This window comes from Lonchura striata, chromosome 36 (assembly GCF_046129695.1).
Source record: "Lonchura striata isolate bLonStr1 chromosome 36, bLonStr1.mat, whole genome shotgun sequence".
NCBI classification, from domain to species: domain Eukaryota; kingdom Metazoa; phylum Chordata; class Aves; order Passeriformes; family Estrildidae; genus Lonchura; species Lonchura striata.
The window spans coordinates 231809-248209 of NC_134638.1; the positions used below are offsets into that span (position 1 = coordinate 231809).

The 16401-nt window shown below is 56.5% G+C and overlaps 1 protein-coding gene across 5 annotated transcripts; it reads left to right on the top strand.

Moving 5' to 3' along the window:
- Positions 1-249: 249 nt before the first annotated feature.
- Positions 250-16346, top strand: DPF2 (double PHD fingers 2). 5 transcript variants are annotated; one of them, XR_013341390.1, is made up of 14 exons: positions 250-346; positions 2718-2878; positions 3632-3739; positions 5179-5342; positions 7377-7469; positions 7771-7849; positions 8357-8398; positions 10883-11020; positions 11098-11226; positions 11858-11970; positions 12894-12975; positions 14120-14236; positions 14277-14297; positions 14416-16346. XR_013341390.1 is itself a non-coding variant. In XM_021545745.2 (13 exons), exons 1-12 carry the CDS (start codon positions 315-317, stop codon positions 14194-14196), a joined length of 1218 nt encoding a protein of 405 aa, XP_021401420.1. In that variant the 5' UTR covers positions 250-314; the 3' UTR covers positions 14197-14236; positions 14347-16346. The 5 variants fall into 5 exon arrangements, 2 of the variants coding, with proteins under 2 accessions (XP_021401420.1, XP_021401421.1); XR_013341391.1 differs by having other exon boundaries at positions 14466-16346; XR_013341389.1 differs by lacking the exon at positions 14277-14297 and having other exon boundaries at positions 14120-14256.
- Positions 16347-16401: the final 55 nt, after the last annotated feature.

Here is a 16401-nt window from a genome sequence, read left to right on the forward strand (position 1 = left end):
CCCCTCAGGCTTTCGCCCCTCCCCCACTCCCCCTTTTCCCGCCTTTTCTCGCGCCCCCCCCCCCGCGCACGCGCGCGGCGCACAGCGCCCCCCAGCGGCCGGGAGGACTCCGCGCTCCCTTCCCCCGGCCCTCCCTCTCCCTCCCTCCGCCTCCCCTTTCCCCACCCTCCCTCTCCCCGCTCCTCCTCCTCCTCCCTCCATCCCTCTCCTTCCTCCTCCTCCTCCTCCTCCTCCTCCTCCATCATCCCCCTCCCCGCCCCTCCCGCCCCTCCCTCCGCGCACGCGCCCCGCGGCGCCCCGGCGGCGGAGCCAAGATGGCGGCGGTGGTTCAGAATGTGGTCAAGCTGTGAGTGCGGCTCCCCCCCCTCCCCGCACACCGCCGGTCTCCCCCCCGCGGCGCGGGAATGGTGCGGCCCGGCCGGGCGCGGGAAGCGGGGCCCCCCCTTGGCCCCGCGCGCGCCGGACGGGACCAAGCGGGCGGGCAGGGGGGTGGGGAGGAAGCGACACGCGCGCATTGTTCGCCGTGAACTTTGCTGAGGGGGGCGTTGAGGACACCCCAAAATCCTCCCCCGGCACCGGGAGGGCCGCAGAGGTGTGAGGGGAGAGCAGAGCCTGCGAGGGTCCCGAGGGGCCGGGGGGGTCCCGCAGTCTGGCCCTGAGGGGGTCCTGGAGAGGGCAAAGGCGGGGGTTCGCCCCTGGAAAATTCCCTGGATCGTATCCCTGTGCTTCCCTGTGCTCCCTCGTGTGGCCCTAAACTCCGTCTGCGAGCGTCCTGGAGAGGCCAAGGACGGGGGAGTCATCCCAGCGCATCCCTGGAGAGTCCCTGTGCCTCCTTCAGTATCCCTGAATATCCCTGAATGTCCCTGTACCTTCCTGCTTTTTCCTGCACTGCTTCCCAGCGCATCCCTGGAGAGTCCCTGTGCCTCCTTCAATATCCCTGAATATCCCTGAATATCCCCGAATATCCCTGAATGTCCCTGTACCTTCCTGCTTTTTCCTGCACTGCTTCCCTGTGCACCCCTGGAGAGTCCTTGTGCCTCCTTCAATATTCCTGAATATCCCTGAATGTCCCTGAATATCCCTGAATGTCCCTGTACCTTCCTGCTTTTTCCTGCACTGCTTGAATATCCCTGTACCTTCCTGCTTATTCCTGCACTGCTTCCCTGTGCATCCCTGCCAGAGGGTCCTGTGGAGGCCGAGCTGGGGGGAGCTTCCCTGTACTTCCCTCGAAATCCTTGTATTTCCCTCAAAATCCCTGTATCTCCCTCGAAATCCCTGCATTTCCCTGTATATTCCTGTGCTTCCTTCTAATTCCCTGTATTGCTCTCTAAATCCCTGTATTTCCCTGTGTATTGCTGTATTTACCTTTAAATCCCTGTATTTCCTGTAAATCCCCGTATTTCCTGTAAATCCCTGTGTTTTCCTGTCCATCCCTTGGCTTCATCTCTTCCCTTCCCGCCCCTGTGAGAGTGTCCTGAAGAAGCCAAGGAATGGGAAATTGGAAACTTTATTCCGGAGGATTTCCACGTTTATTCCTGATATTCTCCAGGATTTTGTCCCTGAGGGTTTCCAGGTTTATCCCTGATATTCTCCAGGATTTTATCCCCGAGTCTCTCCGTTTGTATCCCTGACACTCCCCTGGTATCCCTGACATCCCTGAGAGGTTCCCCATTCCCTGTACCCGTCCCTGCCAATCCCGGTGCCAATCCCTGCCATTCCTTGTGCCAATCCTTCCCATTCCCTGCGCCATTCCCTGTACCCATCCCTGCCATTCCCCGTCCCATTCCCTGTGCCGTTCCCCGTGCCCATGCCGCCTTTCCCGGTGCCGATCCCGGCGTTCCCAGCACTGATCCCTACCAATCCCCGTGCCATTGCCTTTGCCAATCCCTCCCATTCCCTGTGCCATTCCCTGTGCCCATCCCGGCATTCCCCGTGCCCATCCCTGCCATTCCCTGTGCCAGTCCCAGCATTCCCGGTGCCGATCCCAACACTCCCAGCACTGATCCCTGCCATTCCCAGTGCCTATCCTGGCATTCCCCATGCCCATCCCTGCCATTCCCAGTGCCCATCCTGGCATTCCCGGTGCCAATCCCGGCACTCTCAGCACTGATCCCTGCCATTCCCTTTGCCCATCCCTGCCATTCCCTTTGCCCATCCCGGCATTCCCCGTGCCCATCCCTGCCATTCCCTGTGCCCATCCCTGCCATTCCCAGCACCAATCCCGCCGTTCCCTGTGCCCATCCCTGCCATTCCCAGCACCAATCCCGCCATTCCCTGTGCCCATCCCTGCCATTCCCAGCACCAATCCCGCCGTTCCCTGTGCCCATCCCTGACATTCCCAGCGCCCATCCCTGCCATTCCCCGTGCCCATCCCGCCGTTCCCTGTGCCCATCCCTGACATTCCCAGCGCCAATCCCGCCGTTCCCAGCGCCCATCCCGCCGTTCCCGGTGCCCATCCCGCTGTTCCCTGTGCCCATCCCTGCCATTCCCAGCGCCCATCCCTGCCATTCCCAGCGCCAATCCCGCTGTTCCCAGCGCCAATCCCGCCGTTCCCACCACCAATCCCTGCCATTCCCTGTGCCCATCCCTGCCATTCCCAGCGCCCATCCCGCCATTCCCAGCGCCCATCCCGCCGTTCCCTGTGCCCATCCCGCCGTTCCCAGCGCCAATCCCGCCGTTCCCGGCGCCAACGCCGCCGTGCCGCGGTGCCGTTGCAGGCTGGGCGAGCAGTACTACCGGGACGCCATGGAGCAGTGCCACAGCTACAACGCGCGGCTCTGCGCCGAGCGCAGCGTGCGCCTGCCCTTCCTGGACTCGCAGACCGGCGTGGCCCAGAGCAACTGCTACATCTGGATGGAGAAACGGCACCGCGGGCCCGGTACGGCGGGGAAACGGCGGGGAAACGGCGGGGAAACGGTGATGGGAAATGGCGGGGAAGTGATGGGAAACAGTGGGGAAGTGATGGGAGAATGGTGAGGAAGTGATGGGAAACGGCAGGGAAGTGATGGGAAACAGTGGGGAAGTGATGGGAGAATGGTGAGGAAGTGATGGGAAACGGCAGGGAAGTGATGGGAAACAGTGGGGAAGTGATGGGGAACAGTGGGGAAGTGATGGGAGAATGGTGGGGAAGTGATGGGAGAATGGTGGGGAAACGGCGGGGAAGTGATGGGAAATGGCAGGGAAATGATAGAGAACAATGAGGAAATGATGGGGAACAATGGTGAAATGATGGGGAAACAACAGGGAAATTATGGGGAAATGATGGGGACACAAAGGGGAAGTGATGGGGAACAGCAGGAAAATGATGGGGAACAGCAGGAAAATGATGGGGAACAATTGGGAAATGATGGGGAACAGCAGGAAAATGATGGGGAACAGTGGGGAAATGATGGGGAATAATGGGGAAATGAAGGGGAACAACAGGAAAATGATGGGGAACAACGGGAAAATGATGGGGAACAATTGGGAAATGATGGGGAACAATTGGGAAATGATGGGGAACAACGGGGAAATGATGGGGAACAATTGGGAAATGATGGGGAACAATTGGGAAATGATGGGGAACAATTGGGAAATGATGGGGAACAATTGGGAAATGATGGGGAACAATTGGGAAATGATTTCTCCGCAGGTTTGGCGGCCGGGCAGCTCTACTCGTACCCGGCGCGGCGCTGGCGCAAGAAACGCCGCGCCCACCCCCCGGAGGACCCCCGCCTCTCCTTCCCTTCCATCAAACCCGGTAATTCCCTGAATTCCTGCTGGATCCCTGGGAATTCCACCCCGGATCCGCCAGCATCCCTCACCCCCCCTCCTTTTTCCCAGTTTTTCACCATTTTTCTCTATTTTTCTCTGTTTTTTCCCCATTTCCCCCCCCATTTTTCCCATTTTTACCCCCATTTATCCTCCATTTTCTACCCCATTTTTACCCCATCTATCTCCCATTTTCCCCCTCGTTTTTCCTGTTTCCCCATTTTCCCCCTTGTTTTTCCCATTTTTACCCCGTTTTTTCCGTTCTCCCTCTGTTTTTCCTGTTTCCCCCCCGTTTTTCTCGTTCCCCCCCCTTTTTGCCCGTTTCCCTCCTGTTTCCCCGTTCTTCCTGTTTTCCCCGTTGTTCCCGTTTCCCGTTGTTCCCGTTTTCCCCATTGTTCCCGTTTCCCCCCCGTTTTCCCCGTTTCCCCCCCGTTGTTCCCTTTTTCCCCGTTGTTCGCATTTCCCTGTTTTCCCCGTTGTCCCCGTTTTTCCCGTTGTTCCCATTGTTCCCTTTTTCCCCATTTTCCCCGTTGTTCCCGTTTCCCGTTTTCCCCGCTGTTCCCGTTTCCCGTTCCCCGTTTCCCGCTGTCCCGTTTCCCGTCATTCCCGCTGTCCCCGTTCCCCGTTCCCATTTTCCCGTTTCCCGTCATTCCCACTGTCCCCGTTTCCCGTTCCCCGTTTCCCGCTGTCCTGTTTCCCGTTTCCCCATGTCCCGTTCCCTGTTCCCCGTGTCCCGTTCCCCGTGTCCCGTTCCCCGTTCCCCGTTCCCCGTGTCCCGTTCCCCGTTCCCCGTTCCCCGTTCCCCGTTCCCGTTCCCCGTTCCCGTTCCCCGCTGTCCCTGTTTCCCGTTCCCCTTTTTCCCGTTCCCCGTTCCCGTTCCCCGTTCCCGTTCCCCATTCCCCGTTCCCCGTTCCCCGTTCCCCGTTCCCGTTCCCCGTGTCCCGTTCCCCGTTCCCCATTCCCCGCTGTCCCGTTTCCCGTTCCCGTGTCCCGTTCCCCGTTCCCCGTTCCCGTTCCCGTTCCCCATTCCCCGTTCCCCGTTCCCCGTTCCCCGTTCCCGTTCCCCGTGTCCCGTTCCCCGTTCCCCATTCCCCGCTGTCCCGTTTCCCGTTCCCCGTTCCCCGTGTCCCGTTCCCCGTGTCCCGTTCCCCGTTCCCCGTTCCCGTTCCCCGTTCCCGTTCCCGTTCCCCGTCCCCGTTCCCCGTTCCCCATTCCCCGTTCCCCGTTCCCCGTTCCCCGTTCCCCGCTCCCCGCTGTCGCATTCCCCGTTCCCCGTTCCCCGTTCCCCGTGTCCCGTTCCCCGTTCCCGTTCCCCGTTCCCGTTCCCCGCTGTCCCTGTTTCCCGTTCCCCTTTTTCCCGTTTCCCGTTTCCCGTTGTCCCCGCTGTCCCGTTGTTCCCGTTCCCCGTCCCCGGTTCCCGGTTCCCAGAGGCGGAGCAGGCTCTGAAGAAGGAGGCGCTGCTGGCGGCGGACGGCAGCAGCCTGGAGGCGCTGCTGCGCACGGAGCCGCCGGAGAAGCGCGCGCTGCCGGAGCCGCGCGGCGACGACGACGGCCTGGCCGACTTCCCCGGCGCCAACAGCCGCGCCCGCAAGGTGCCCCGGGAGAGCGGGAATGCGGGAATGATGGAGAGCGGGAATGACGGGGATGATGGGAATGCGGGAATGACGGGAATGACGGGAATGACGGGAACGACGGGAACGACGGGAATGACGGGAATGACGGGAATGATGGGAATGATGGGAATGACGGGGATGACAGGGAGCGGGAATGACGGAATGACGGGGATGATGGAATGACAGGGAGCGGGAATGACGGGAACAACGGGAATGACAGAGAGCGGGAATGATGGGAATGACAGGAATGACGGAGAGCAGGAATGATAGGAATGACGGAATGACGGGAATGATGGAGAGCGGGAATGATGGGGAGCGGAAATGACGGGGAGCGGGAATGACGAAGAGCAGGAATGCAGGAATTCCAGACAGGAATGCAGGAATTCCAGACAGGAATGCAGGAATTCCAGACGGGAATGTGGGAATTCCGGAGAGTGGGAAGGCAGGAATGACAGAGAGCGGGAATGCAGGATAGCAGGAATTCTGGATAGCGAGAATGCGGGAATTCCAGACGGGAATGCGGGAATTCCGGATAGTGGGAAGGCGGGAATTCCAGATAGTGGGAATGCAGGAATTCCGGAGAGCGGGAATGCGGGAATTCCGGGAATTCCGGATGGGATAGCGGGAATTCTGGCTGGGAATGTGGGAATTCCAGGCGGGAATACGGGAATTCCAGGCGGGATAATGGGAATTCTGACCGGAATAGCGGGAATTCCGCTGGGATAGCAGGAATTCCAGACGGGAATGTGGGAATTCTGGACGGGAATGCGGGAATTCCGGGCAGGATAGCAAGAATTCCGGCTGGGAACTGGGAATTCCAGCCAGGAACCAGGAATTCGGGATACCGGGAATTCGGGATAGGAATTCAGGATATCACGAATTCCAACCAGAAAAGTGGGAATTCGGGATGGGATCTAGGAATTCAGGATACCAGGAATTCCGGGATGGGGACCAGGAATTCCGGGATGGGGACCAGAAATTCCAACCAGGAATTGGGAATTTGGGAAGGAGGGAGATGCTGGTCCCAAAATTCTGGGAAAAAAAAGATCCTGCTCCCAAAAATCAACGGGAGGGAAATTCCAGCCCAGAAATTCAGGGAACTTTCTGATCCTGTCATTCAGGGAGAGGGGAGTTTTGGGGTCGTTTTCCCAGAATTCCGCATTTTTCCCTTCCTGGGGCTTTCCCACAGGATTTTTTAGCCGGGAAATCTTTCCCCAGCCTCCTTTTCCTTTTCCTTTTCCTTTTCCTTTTCCTTTTCCTTTTCCTTTTCCTTTTCCTTTTCCTTTTCCTTTTCCTTTTCCTTTTCCTTTTCCTTTTCCTTTTTTCCTTTTCCTTTTCCTTTTCCTTTTCCTTTTCCTTTTCCTTTTCCTTTTTCCTTTTCCTTTTCCTTTTCCTTTTCCTTTTCCTTTTCCTTTTCCTTTTCCTTTTTTTCCTTTTTTTCCTTTTCCTTTTCCTTTTCCTTTTCCTTTTCCTTTTCCTTTTCCTTTTCCTTTGTTTCCTTTTCCTTTTCCTTTTCCTTTTCCTTTTCCTTTTTTCCTTTTCCTTTTCCTTTTCCTTTTCCTTTTCCTTTTCCTTTTCCTTTTCCTTTTCCTTTTCCTTTTCCTTTTCCTTTTTTTCCTTTTCCTTTTCCTTTTCCTTTTCCTTTTCCTTTTTTCCTTTTCTCCTTTTCCTTTTCCTTTTCCTTTTCCTTTTCCTTTTCCTTTTCCTTTTCCTTTTCCTTTTCCTTTTCGCTTAATTCCTTCTCCAAGCGCTTTCCCACCAAATCAGGCCCTTCCAGGACGTTTTTTTGGGGATAAAACACCTGAAATTCCCTCTCCATTCACAAAAACCTTTTGGTGCCTCCTCTGGGATGGATCCAGCTGTGGCTCCTCCTGCATCCCTTCCCATTTTTCCTGGTTTTTCCTATTTTTTCCCATTTTCCCTGGTTTTTCCTATTTTCCCCCATTTTTCCCGGTTTTTCCTATTTTCCCCCATTTTTCCCTGCTCTGACCCCTCTGCTCCGCTCGTTCCCAGCGGATCCTGGAGCCCGACGATTTCCTGGACGATTTGGACGATGAGGATTACGAGGAGGACACGCCCAAGCGGAGAGGGAAGGGCAAGGCCAAGGTGAGGCCATTCCAGGCAGTAATTCCAGGCAGTAATTCCAGGCAGTAATTCCAGGCAGTAATTCCAGGCAGTAATTCCAGGCAGTAATTCCAGGCAGTAATTCCAGGCAGTAATTCCAGGCAGTAATTCCAGGCCATTCCTGGGACGCGGCCGGGAAAACCGGGCTCCGCGCCGAGATTTTTCCCCAATTCCCAAGGATCCGCGGTCGCTTCCGGGCCGTTCCCACCGCGGGGCGCTGTCGGGTCGCTCCTTTCCCCGCTCCCCATCCCGGTTTTTTCCCGAAATCCCGGTTTTTCCGCAGGGAAAAGGCGTGGGCGGGGCTCGCAAGAAGCTGGACGCCGCCATCCTGGAGGACCGGGACAAGCCCTACGCGTGTGACAGTGAGTGCCGGGACAGCCCCGGGTCCCTTCCCACCCTCCTCCCGGGGCCTTTTCCCACCGGGAATACTGGCAGGCAGCAGGATACGAGCCAGGATCGGAGCAGCTTGCAGCCAGGATGAAAAGCAGGATCAAAAACCAGGGTGAACTTCCCCAGCAACCCCCCAAAAGGCCGGGAAGGCCCCTCCCCTTCATCCCAGTGGTTTTCCAGTGGGATCCCAGTCCCCGGGAGCCCTTCCCAGCCCTCCCTAAGGATCTGGGAGCCGTGAATTCCAGCAAAACCCTCGGAGTGGGGGCTCTGTCCCTCCCGGCCCACGAATCCAGGGATAGCGGGATGGGGAAGGCGAGGGAGGCTTTGCCAGCTCCTTTTTCTCTCTTCTTCCTCCTGTCCTGCCGCTTCCCAGCACTAATTCTCCCCCTGGCTCCCTGAGGTTGTGTTTTTCCTGCCCTTTTTTCCCGGTTTTCCGTGTGTGTCCGTGTCCTCTCACGACTTCTCTTTCTGTGTTTCAGACAGTTACAAACAAAAGCATTCCTTGAAACCTCCCGACCGAGGTAGTTCCGCTCTCTCTCTGCTCGTTTTTCCTGCTTTTCCTCCTTTTTTTTCCCCCTTTTTTCCACCCAAAAAAAACCCAAAAAAAACAACAAAACAACCAAAAAAAAACCCCCAATCCCCCTGCGGAGCCCCGGGGTGGGCAGGAGGAGGGGAGGGAGAAGCCAAAGGCCACGGGAGCGACGTCAGCGCCGGCCCCGCTCGGGCCCCCTGACCCTTTTCCAGCAGGGAACGGGGCCGGGAAAACAAAGATTAACCCCCCTGCGGAGCCAGCAATGGGAAAAACACGGAGTTCCGCCCAAATCCCGGAGTTTGCACCCAAATCCCGGAGTTTGCACCCAAATCCCGGAGTTTGTACCCAAAATCCCGGAGTTTGCACCCAAATCCCGGAGTTTGTACCCAAAATCCCGGAGTTTGCACCCAAATCCCGGAGTTTGCACCCAAAATCCCAGAGTTTGTACCCAAAATCCCGGAGTTTGCAGCCAAAATCCTGGAGTTTGCACCCAAATCCCAGAGTTTGCACCCAAATCCCGGAGTTTGTACCAAAATCCCAGAGTTTGCACCCAAATCTTGGAGTTTGCACCCAAATCCCGGAGTTTGCACCCAAATCCCGGAGTTTGCACCCAAATCCCGGAGTTTGTACCAAAATCCCAGAGTTTGCACCCAAATCTTGGAGTTTGCACCCAAATCTTGGAGTTTGCACCCAGAATCCCGGAGTTTGCACCCAAATCTTGGAGTTTGCACCCAAATCCCGGAGTTTGCACCCAAATCCCGGAGTTTGCACCCAAATCTTGGAGTTTGCACCCAAAATCCCGGAGTTTGTACCCAAATCCCGGAGTTTGCACCCAAATCCCGGAGTTTGCACCCAGATCCCAGAGTTTGCACCCAAATCCCAGAATTTTCACCCAAAATCCTGGAGTTTGCACATAGATCCTGGAGTTTGCACCCAAATCTCAGAGTTCCCACCCAAATCTCGGAATTTGAACCCAAATCTCAGAGTTCCCACCCAAATCTCGGAATTTGAACCCAAATCCTGGAGTTCGCACCCAAATCCCAGAGTTCCCACCCAAATCCCAGAATTTGCACCCAAATCCCCGAGTTCCCACCCCAATCCCAGAGTTCCCACCCCAATCCCAGAGTTCCCATCCCAATCCCAAATCCCGGGATGTGCCGCTGCCTCCAAAGCCCCCCCGTTGTTTTCCCGCTCCGAATCCGCGGAATTTTGCCTCCAAAAAGCCCCAAAAAACGGGGATGGGCCGCAGGTGGGGAGGGGGATTTGGGATATTCCCGGGATGTTCCTGAGGCTCCTCTTCCTCCCCTCGGGAGGAGAATTCCAGAGTGGAGTCTGGAGATTGTCCTGGAGGTTTTGGGGGGAGCAAAGGTGACTTTGGAGCCCCGTGGATCAGGAGGGAAGCGGGAATTTCCTGGGAATCACGTTGGGATTGCTGCCTCTTGCTCGCTGCTGCTCCAATCCCGTTTTCCCCTGGAAGCCCACCGATCCCGGGGCGATTCCCGTGGTTTTCATCCCAAAATATCCAGCGTGGCTGCAGGAGCCAGCCTCCCTCTGGAAGTTCAGCTCCCATTTTCCCCGATCCAGCTGGTTTTTTTCCTGATTTTTCCACGGTCTGGGGAGATCCTGAGGTGGAAGCGGATCCAGAAACTCCCGTGGTGTTCTGGAAAAGCTCCGAAATCAGGAAATCTCATCCCAAAGCAGCTCATTCCCAGTTTTTGGAAAAATGCAGGGGAAACTTGGGAAACATCTGCATCGAGCCCTGGAATTCCCGCTCCGGTGCTGCTTTTTTGGGATTTTATCCCAATTCCTCGGGCTCATCTTTCCCACACCAAAACGGGGCTGGAAAGGGATTTTGGGGTGTCCTTGGATAAGGAAAAACCCAAAAATCCCTGGAAAAGGAGCGCTGGGGACCTGGAGCTGATCCCTGATCCACGAGGAGCTGGATCCAGGCAGAAATCTCCCAAATTCTGGGGTGGGGAACAGGAAGAGCGATGGATTTTGGGGTTCCAAGGAGCTGGGATGGATCCATGGCCGCTGCCAAATCCTTCCTTGGAACCCCAGAATTCCCAAATTCCCCCTTCCCTCGGTTTTTAACCTAAGGATGGGAATTTGTGGGGTGGGAATTTCCTCTCCACGACACATTCCCAATGAGGATTTTGCCATTGGATTGATCCTGGGGAATTTACCTGGAATTCCTTCTGGATCTCCTGGGGAATTCACCTGCAATTCCTTTGGGATCCCAGGGTGTTCACCTGCAATTCCTTTGGGATCCCAGGGAATTCACCTGGAATTCCATTCCCTAGCAATTCCGGGTGCTTTCACCCAGTTCCAGCCTCTTTCCTCTCCGAGCCCGGCGCTGGGATCGGCCAGGAGGGTTCAGGATTTGGGATTTCCCTCCCCTGGCCGCCCCTAACCGGGCTCTCCCGGGGTTTTTCCCGGATTTCCCGGGGTTTTTCCCGGATTTCCCCGGCAGTCTGCGGGAAGCGCTACAAGAACCGCCCGGGGCTCAGCTACCACTACGCCCACTCCCACCTGGCCGAGGAGGAGGGCGACGACAAGGACGACTCGCAGCCGCCCACGCCGGTGTCCCAGCGCTCCGAGGAGCAGAAATGTGAGGGGAGAACCCCAGAGCACCCGGGGAGAAGTGGGCAATTCCCGGCCCTGATCCCCAGCAATTCCCTTTTCCAGCCAAGAAGGGTCCCGACGGATTGGCGCTTCCCAACAATTACTGCGACTTCTGCCTGGGGGACTCCAAGATCAACAAGAAGACGGGACAGCCCGAGGAGCTCGTGTCCTGCTCCGACTGCGGCCGCTCCGGTGGGCACGGCTGGGGGACGTTCGGGATCGGGATCCGAGGGTTTCCTCCTGGATCGGGGCCCAGATGGGGCTGGGGGGATGTTTGGGATCGGGATCCGAGGGTTTCCCCCTGGATCGGGGCCCAGATGGGGCTGGGGGACGTTCGGGATCAGGGATGGGGCTGGGGGATGTTTGGGATCAGGGATGGGGCTGGGGGGATGTTTGGGATCGGGATGGGGCTGGGGGACGTTCGGGATCCGAGGGTTTCCCCTGGATCGGGGCCCAGATGGGGCTGGGGGAATGTTTGGGATCAGGGATGGGGCTGGGGGATGTTTGGGATCAGGGATGGGGCTGGGGGGACATTCGGGATCGGGATCCGAGGGTTTCCTCCTGGATCGGGGCCCAGATGGGGCTGGGGGGATGTTTGGGATCGGGATCCGAGGGTTTCCTCCTCCTGGATTGGGGTTGGGGAAGATCTTTGGGAATGGAGATCTGAGGGTTTCCTTCTGGATTGGGCCTGTCGTGTCCCTGATGTCCCCATGTCCTGCTGTGTCCCTGCCATGTCCTTGCCGTGTCCCTGCCGTGTCCCCGTGTCCCTGCCATGTCCTTGCCATGTCCCTGACGTGTCCCTGCCGTGTCCCCGTGTCCCCAGGTCACCCGTCGTGCCTGCAGTTCACGCCGGTGATGATGGCGGCGGTGAAGACGTACCGCTGGCAGTGCATCGAGTGCAAGTGCTGCAACATCTGCGGCACCTCCGAGAACGACGTGGGTGCCCAGAATCTCCTGGGGTGCCCAAAATCTCCTGGGGTGCCCAGAATCTCCTGGGGTGCCCAAAATCTGGGGTGCCCAGAAATCTCCTGGGGGTGCCAAAGATCTCCTGGGGTTGCCAAAAACCACCTGGGGGTGCCCAAAATCTCCTGGGGTGCCCAAAATCTCCTGGGAATATCCAGAATTATCTGGGAATGCCCCAGAACTCACCTGGAACCCGGGAATGCCCCCAGACCATCTGGGAATGGCCCGAAATTCCCATTGGAGGCTCTTTAGTGGGGGAAATCCTTGGGGTTTAGGAGTCCATGTGACCCAGGAAAGGCTTTTTTGGGGGAAAAAAACTGGATTTTGGTAATCTGCAGGATCCCAGAGCCATTCTGGGAGAAATCCTGGGCTTTTCATCATCCCTGGGAATCTTCCTGCAGGAAACTTCTGCCTTTGCAGAACTTTCTGGATACGGGGGAGGACAGTGTTGGGGTGGGGAAAATCCTTTAGGGAGCTGTGGGGGAGGATTTTTGGGGGAAAAGGGGGAATTTGGGCCGTGGGATGATGGGAATCCTTTAGGGAGCTGTGGGGGAGGATTTTTTGGGGGGGAAAGGGGGAATTTGGGCAGTGGGATGATGGGAATCCTTTAGGGAGCTGTGGGGGAGGATTTTTTGGGGGAAAAGGGGGAATTTGGGCCGTGGGATGATGGGAATCCTTTAGGGAGCTGCGGGGGAGGATTTTTTGGGGGAAAAGGGGGAATTTGGGCCGTGGGATGATGGGAATCCTTTAGGGAGCTGTGGGGGAGGATTTTTGGGGGGAAAAGGGGGAATTTGGGCCGTGGGATGATGGGAATCCTTTAGGGAGCTGCGGGGGAGGATTTTTGGGGGGAAAAGGGGGAATTTGGGCCGTGGGATGATGGGGTGTCCCCGGGCCAGGACCAGCTGCTGTTCTGCGACGACTGCGACCGCGGGTACCACATGTACTGCCTGACCCCACCCATGTCCGAGCCCCCCGAGGGTGAGTCCGGCCCCGGGGGCTGATCCCGGGATCCCACCCCAAATCCTTCCCTGGGATCCTGATCCCCGGGATCCCATCCCAGATCCTTCCCTGGGATCCTGTCCCAGATCATCCCCTGGCATCCTGATCCCCCGGGATCCCATCCCAGATCATCCCCTGGGATCCTGATCCCCTGGGATTCCACCCCAAAACCTCCCCTGGGATCCTGATCCCCGGGATCCCGTCCCAGATCATCCCCTGGGATCCTGATCCCCTCCCAAAACCTCCCCTGGGATCCCATCCCAGATCCTTCCCTGGGATCCTGTCCCAGATCATCCCCTGGGATCCCGATCCCCTGGGATCCCATCCCAAAACCTCCCCTGGGATCCTGCCCCAAAACCTTCCCTGGAACTCCTGATTCACTGGGATCCCATCCCAAATCCTTCCCTGGAACTTCTGATCCCCTCCCAAAACTTCCCCTGGGATGCCCTCCCAAATCCTTCCCTGGGATCCTGCCCCAAAATCTCCCCTGAAATTCCTGATCCCCCGGGATCCCGTCCCAAATCCTTCCCTGGGATCCTGATCCCCGGGATCCCGTCCCAAATCCTTCCCTGGGATCCCCCATCCCTCCGGGTTCTCCCTGGGCTTCCCCCTGGGATGTGGGGAGGGCTTTTATTGTCCCAAATCCTCTTCTTCTTCCTCCTCTTCTTCCTCTTCCTCCTCTTCCTCCTCTTCTTCCTCCTCTTCTTCCTCTTCCTTCATTCTCCTTTTCCTCCTCCTTCCTTTCTTCTCCTTCTCCCTCCTCTTCCTCTTCCTCCTTCTGTCCATCCTCTCCCTCCCTTCCTTTTCTCTTCCTCTTTTCCTCCTCCTCTTCCTCCTCCTCTTCCTCCTCCTCTTCCTCCTCCTCTTCCTCCTCCTCTTCCTCCTCCTCTTCCTCCTCCTCTTCCTCCCTCCCCTTTCTTTGGTCTCTTCCTTCCTCCTCCTCTCCTTTCCCTCCTCCTCCTCCTTCCTCTTCCTCCTTTCTGCTTCTCCCTCTCCCTCCCGCCCTCACTGGTTAACTGGGTGATGGGTTAACTGGGTGATGGGTTAACTGGCTGGTTAACTGGCTGGTTAGTGGCCCCTGGGGAGGAGGGGGGCCGAGGCCGAAGGCTGCTCCGTTCCGCAGGGAGCTGGAGCTGCCACCTCTGCCTGGACCTGCTCAAGGAGAAGGCGTCGATCTACCAGAACCAGAACAGCTCCTGATCCGCTCTTCCTCCCGTGCCCACGGCCTCCTCATCCTCACCTTGCCCTCCTCATCCTCACCTTGCCCTCCTCATCCTCACCTTGCCCTTCCTCATCCTCACCTTGCCCTCCTCATCCTCCTCATCCTCCCCCGGCCCTCCTCATCCTCACCTTGCCCTCCTCATCCTCACCTTGCCCTCCTCATCCTCCTCATCCTCCCCCGGCCCTCCTCATCCTCACCTTGCCCTTCCTCATCCTCACCCGGCCCTCCTCATCCTCCTCATCCTCACCTTGCCCTTCCTCATCCTCCCCATCCCCTCCTCATCCTCCCCCCTCGCCTTTGGGGCCTTTCATTTCCCTTTTCTTTTAGCTCCTTTTTCCTTTTTTCCCCGGTTTTTTCCCCTCTTTTTTCCCCCTTTTTTTTATTTTTCTTTTTTTCCCTCCCATCCCCTTTTCCCCCCTCTGTTTCCCCTTTTCCCCTTCTTTTTTTCACATTTTTTCATCCTTTTTTTTTTTTGTTTTAACCCTTCCCTTCATTCCACCTCTTTTTTTCCTCCCTTTTCCCAATTTTGGCTCCTTTTTTCCCCGATTTTTTCCCCTCCTGACATTTCTTGGGGTGACACCCCCCCCATCCAGGGTGACATTTTTGGGGTGACTTTCATCCCTTTCTCCTCCCCAATTCCCAGGATTTCACCCCAAAACTCACCCCCCTCCCCCTCCTGGCTTCCCCTTTTCCCCCTTTTTTCTTTTTGGGAATTCCGGAGCTATTTTGGGAATTTTTTTTTTTTTTTTCATTTTTGAGGGATTTTTCCCACTTTGTTTTTTATTCATTTTTCCCCCATTTTTATCCCCCCCAAAGGATGCTCCCGGCCCCTCCCCCACCCCCACGAGGCCTTACCCCTCCCCCACCTCAAAATGGGGCAGAATTCCTGGATTTGGGGATTCCCCCCCACCCCTCCCCTGCTGACACAAAATGGGGCAAAACCCCCCAATTTTGGGGTTTTCCCCTGGCTCCCACTCCCCCCCCCAGGGCTGGTTTGGGGTTGGGGGTGGGGGGGGGGTTGAGGTTGGATTTTTTTGGGGGGAAAAAGCCCCTTTTGGCCCCAAAACGCCGCTGGGGGGGAGGGGAGGTGTTTGGGGCTGGGGGAACCCCCCCAAAATTCCCCCAATCCCCCCAAATCCCAAATTTTCCCCTCCCCGGCTCCCGTGGACTGAATGTGCCTGTTTTTCTAAAAAAAAAAACAAAAATAAATGGACTTTAAAGCACCTACCTCCGACTGCCCCTCCCCCCTGCACCCCCAACTCCCCCCCGGACCCCCGAGAGGACCCCCTGGGATGGGCCCCAAAAACGGCCAAAATAGCCCCAAAAATGGGCAAAACAACCCCGAAAATGACCAAAATCCCTGAAACAGCCCAAAGTTTAACCAAAATAGCACCAAAATGACCAAAGCAGCTCCAAACTCACTGAAATGATGAAACCACCCCAAATAGCCCCCAGAATAACCCCAAAATTACTGAAATAACCCCAAAATGACTGAAGTTGTCCAAAATTATTCTGATAACCAAAAGGACAAAAAGCCCTAAAAGCACTAAAATACCCCAAAATAACCTCCAAGTGACTCAAACAGCCCCAAACCTGACCCAAATAACCCCAAAATGACTCAAATAGCCCTAAAATAACCAAATAATCCCAAAGTGATGATGCACCCCCCAAAAATATTTTTAAAACCCGAAAGATTCCGAAATAAAACTAAAAATTGACCAAAATGGCCCCAAAAAGTCTTGGAAATGACCCCAAAATGACTGCAATACCCCAAAATTGGCCAAAATAACCCCAAAAATGACTGAAGAATGGCCCCAGAGGGCTCCAAATTGACCCAAGTCCCTGAAATCCCCCCCAAAATTCCGGATCCGAGGCCTCATCCCGGTGGTTTCTCTCCTCCCTGTCCTGAGCACGATTTTGGGGGGAATCGACGGCGTTTTGGGTCAAAATGGGATTTTTTCCCCCGTTTTCATGCCCTGCTGGGGGTGGGGACGTGGAAATGTCCCAAAACCAGGGAGATTCACCCCAAAGTCCCCTCGGCGAAGCTTCACGGTTGTGTCTTATCCGGGAAAGAGCAAAACGACACCAAAACGGCTCATTTTTCGTAATAAAAACGGCAAAAAATGGAGTGCGTGGGGTTTTTTGGGAAAAAATGACATCTGGGGGGAAATTTGGGGGGAAAA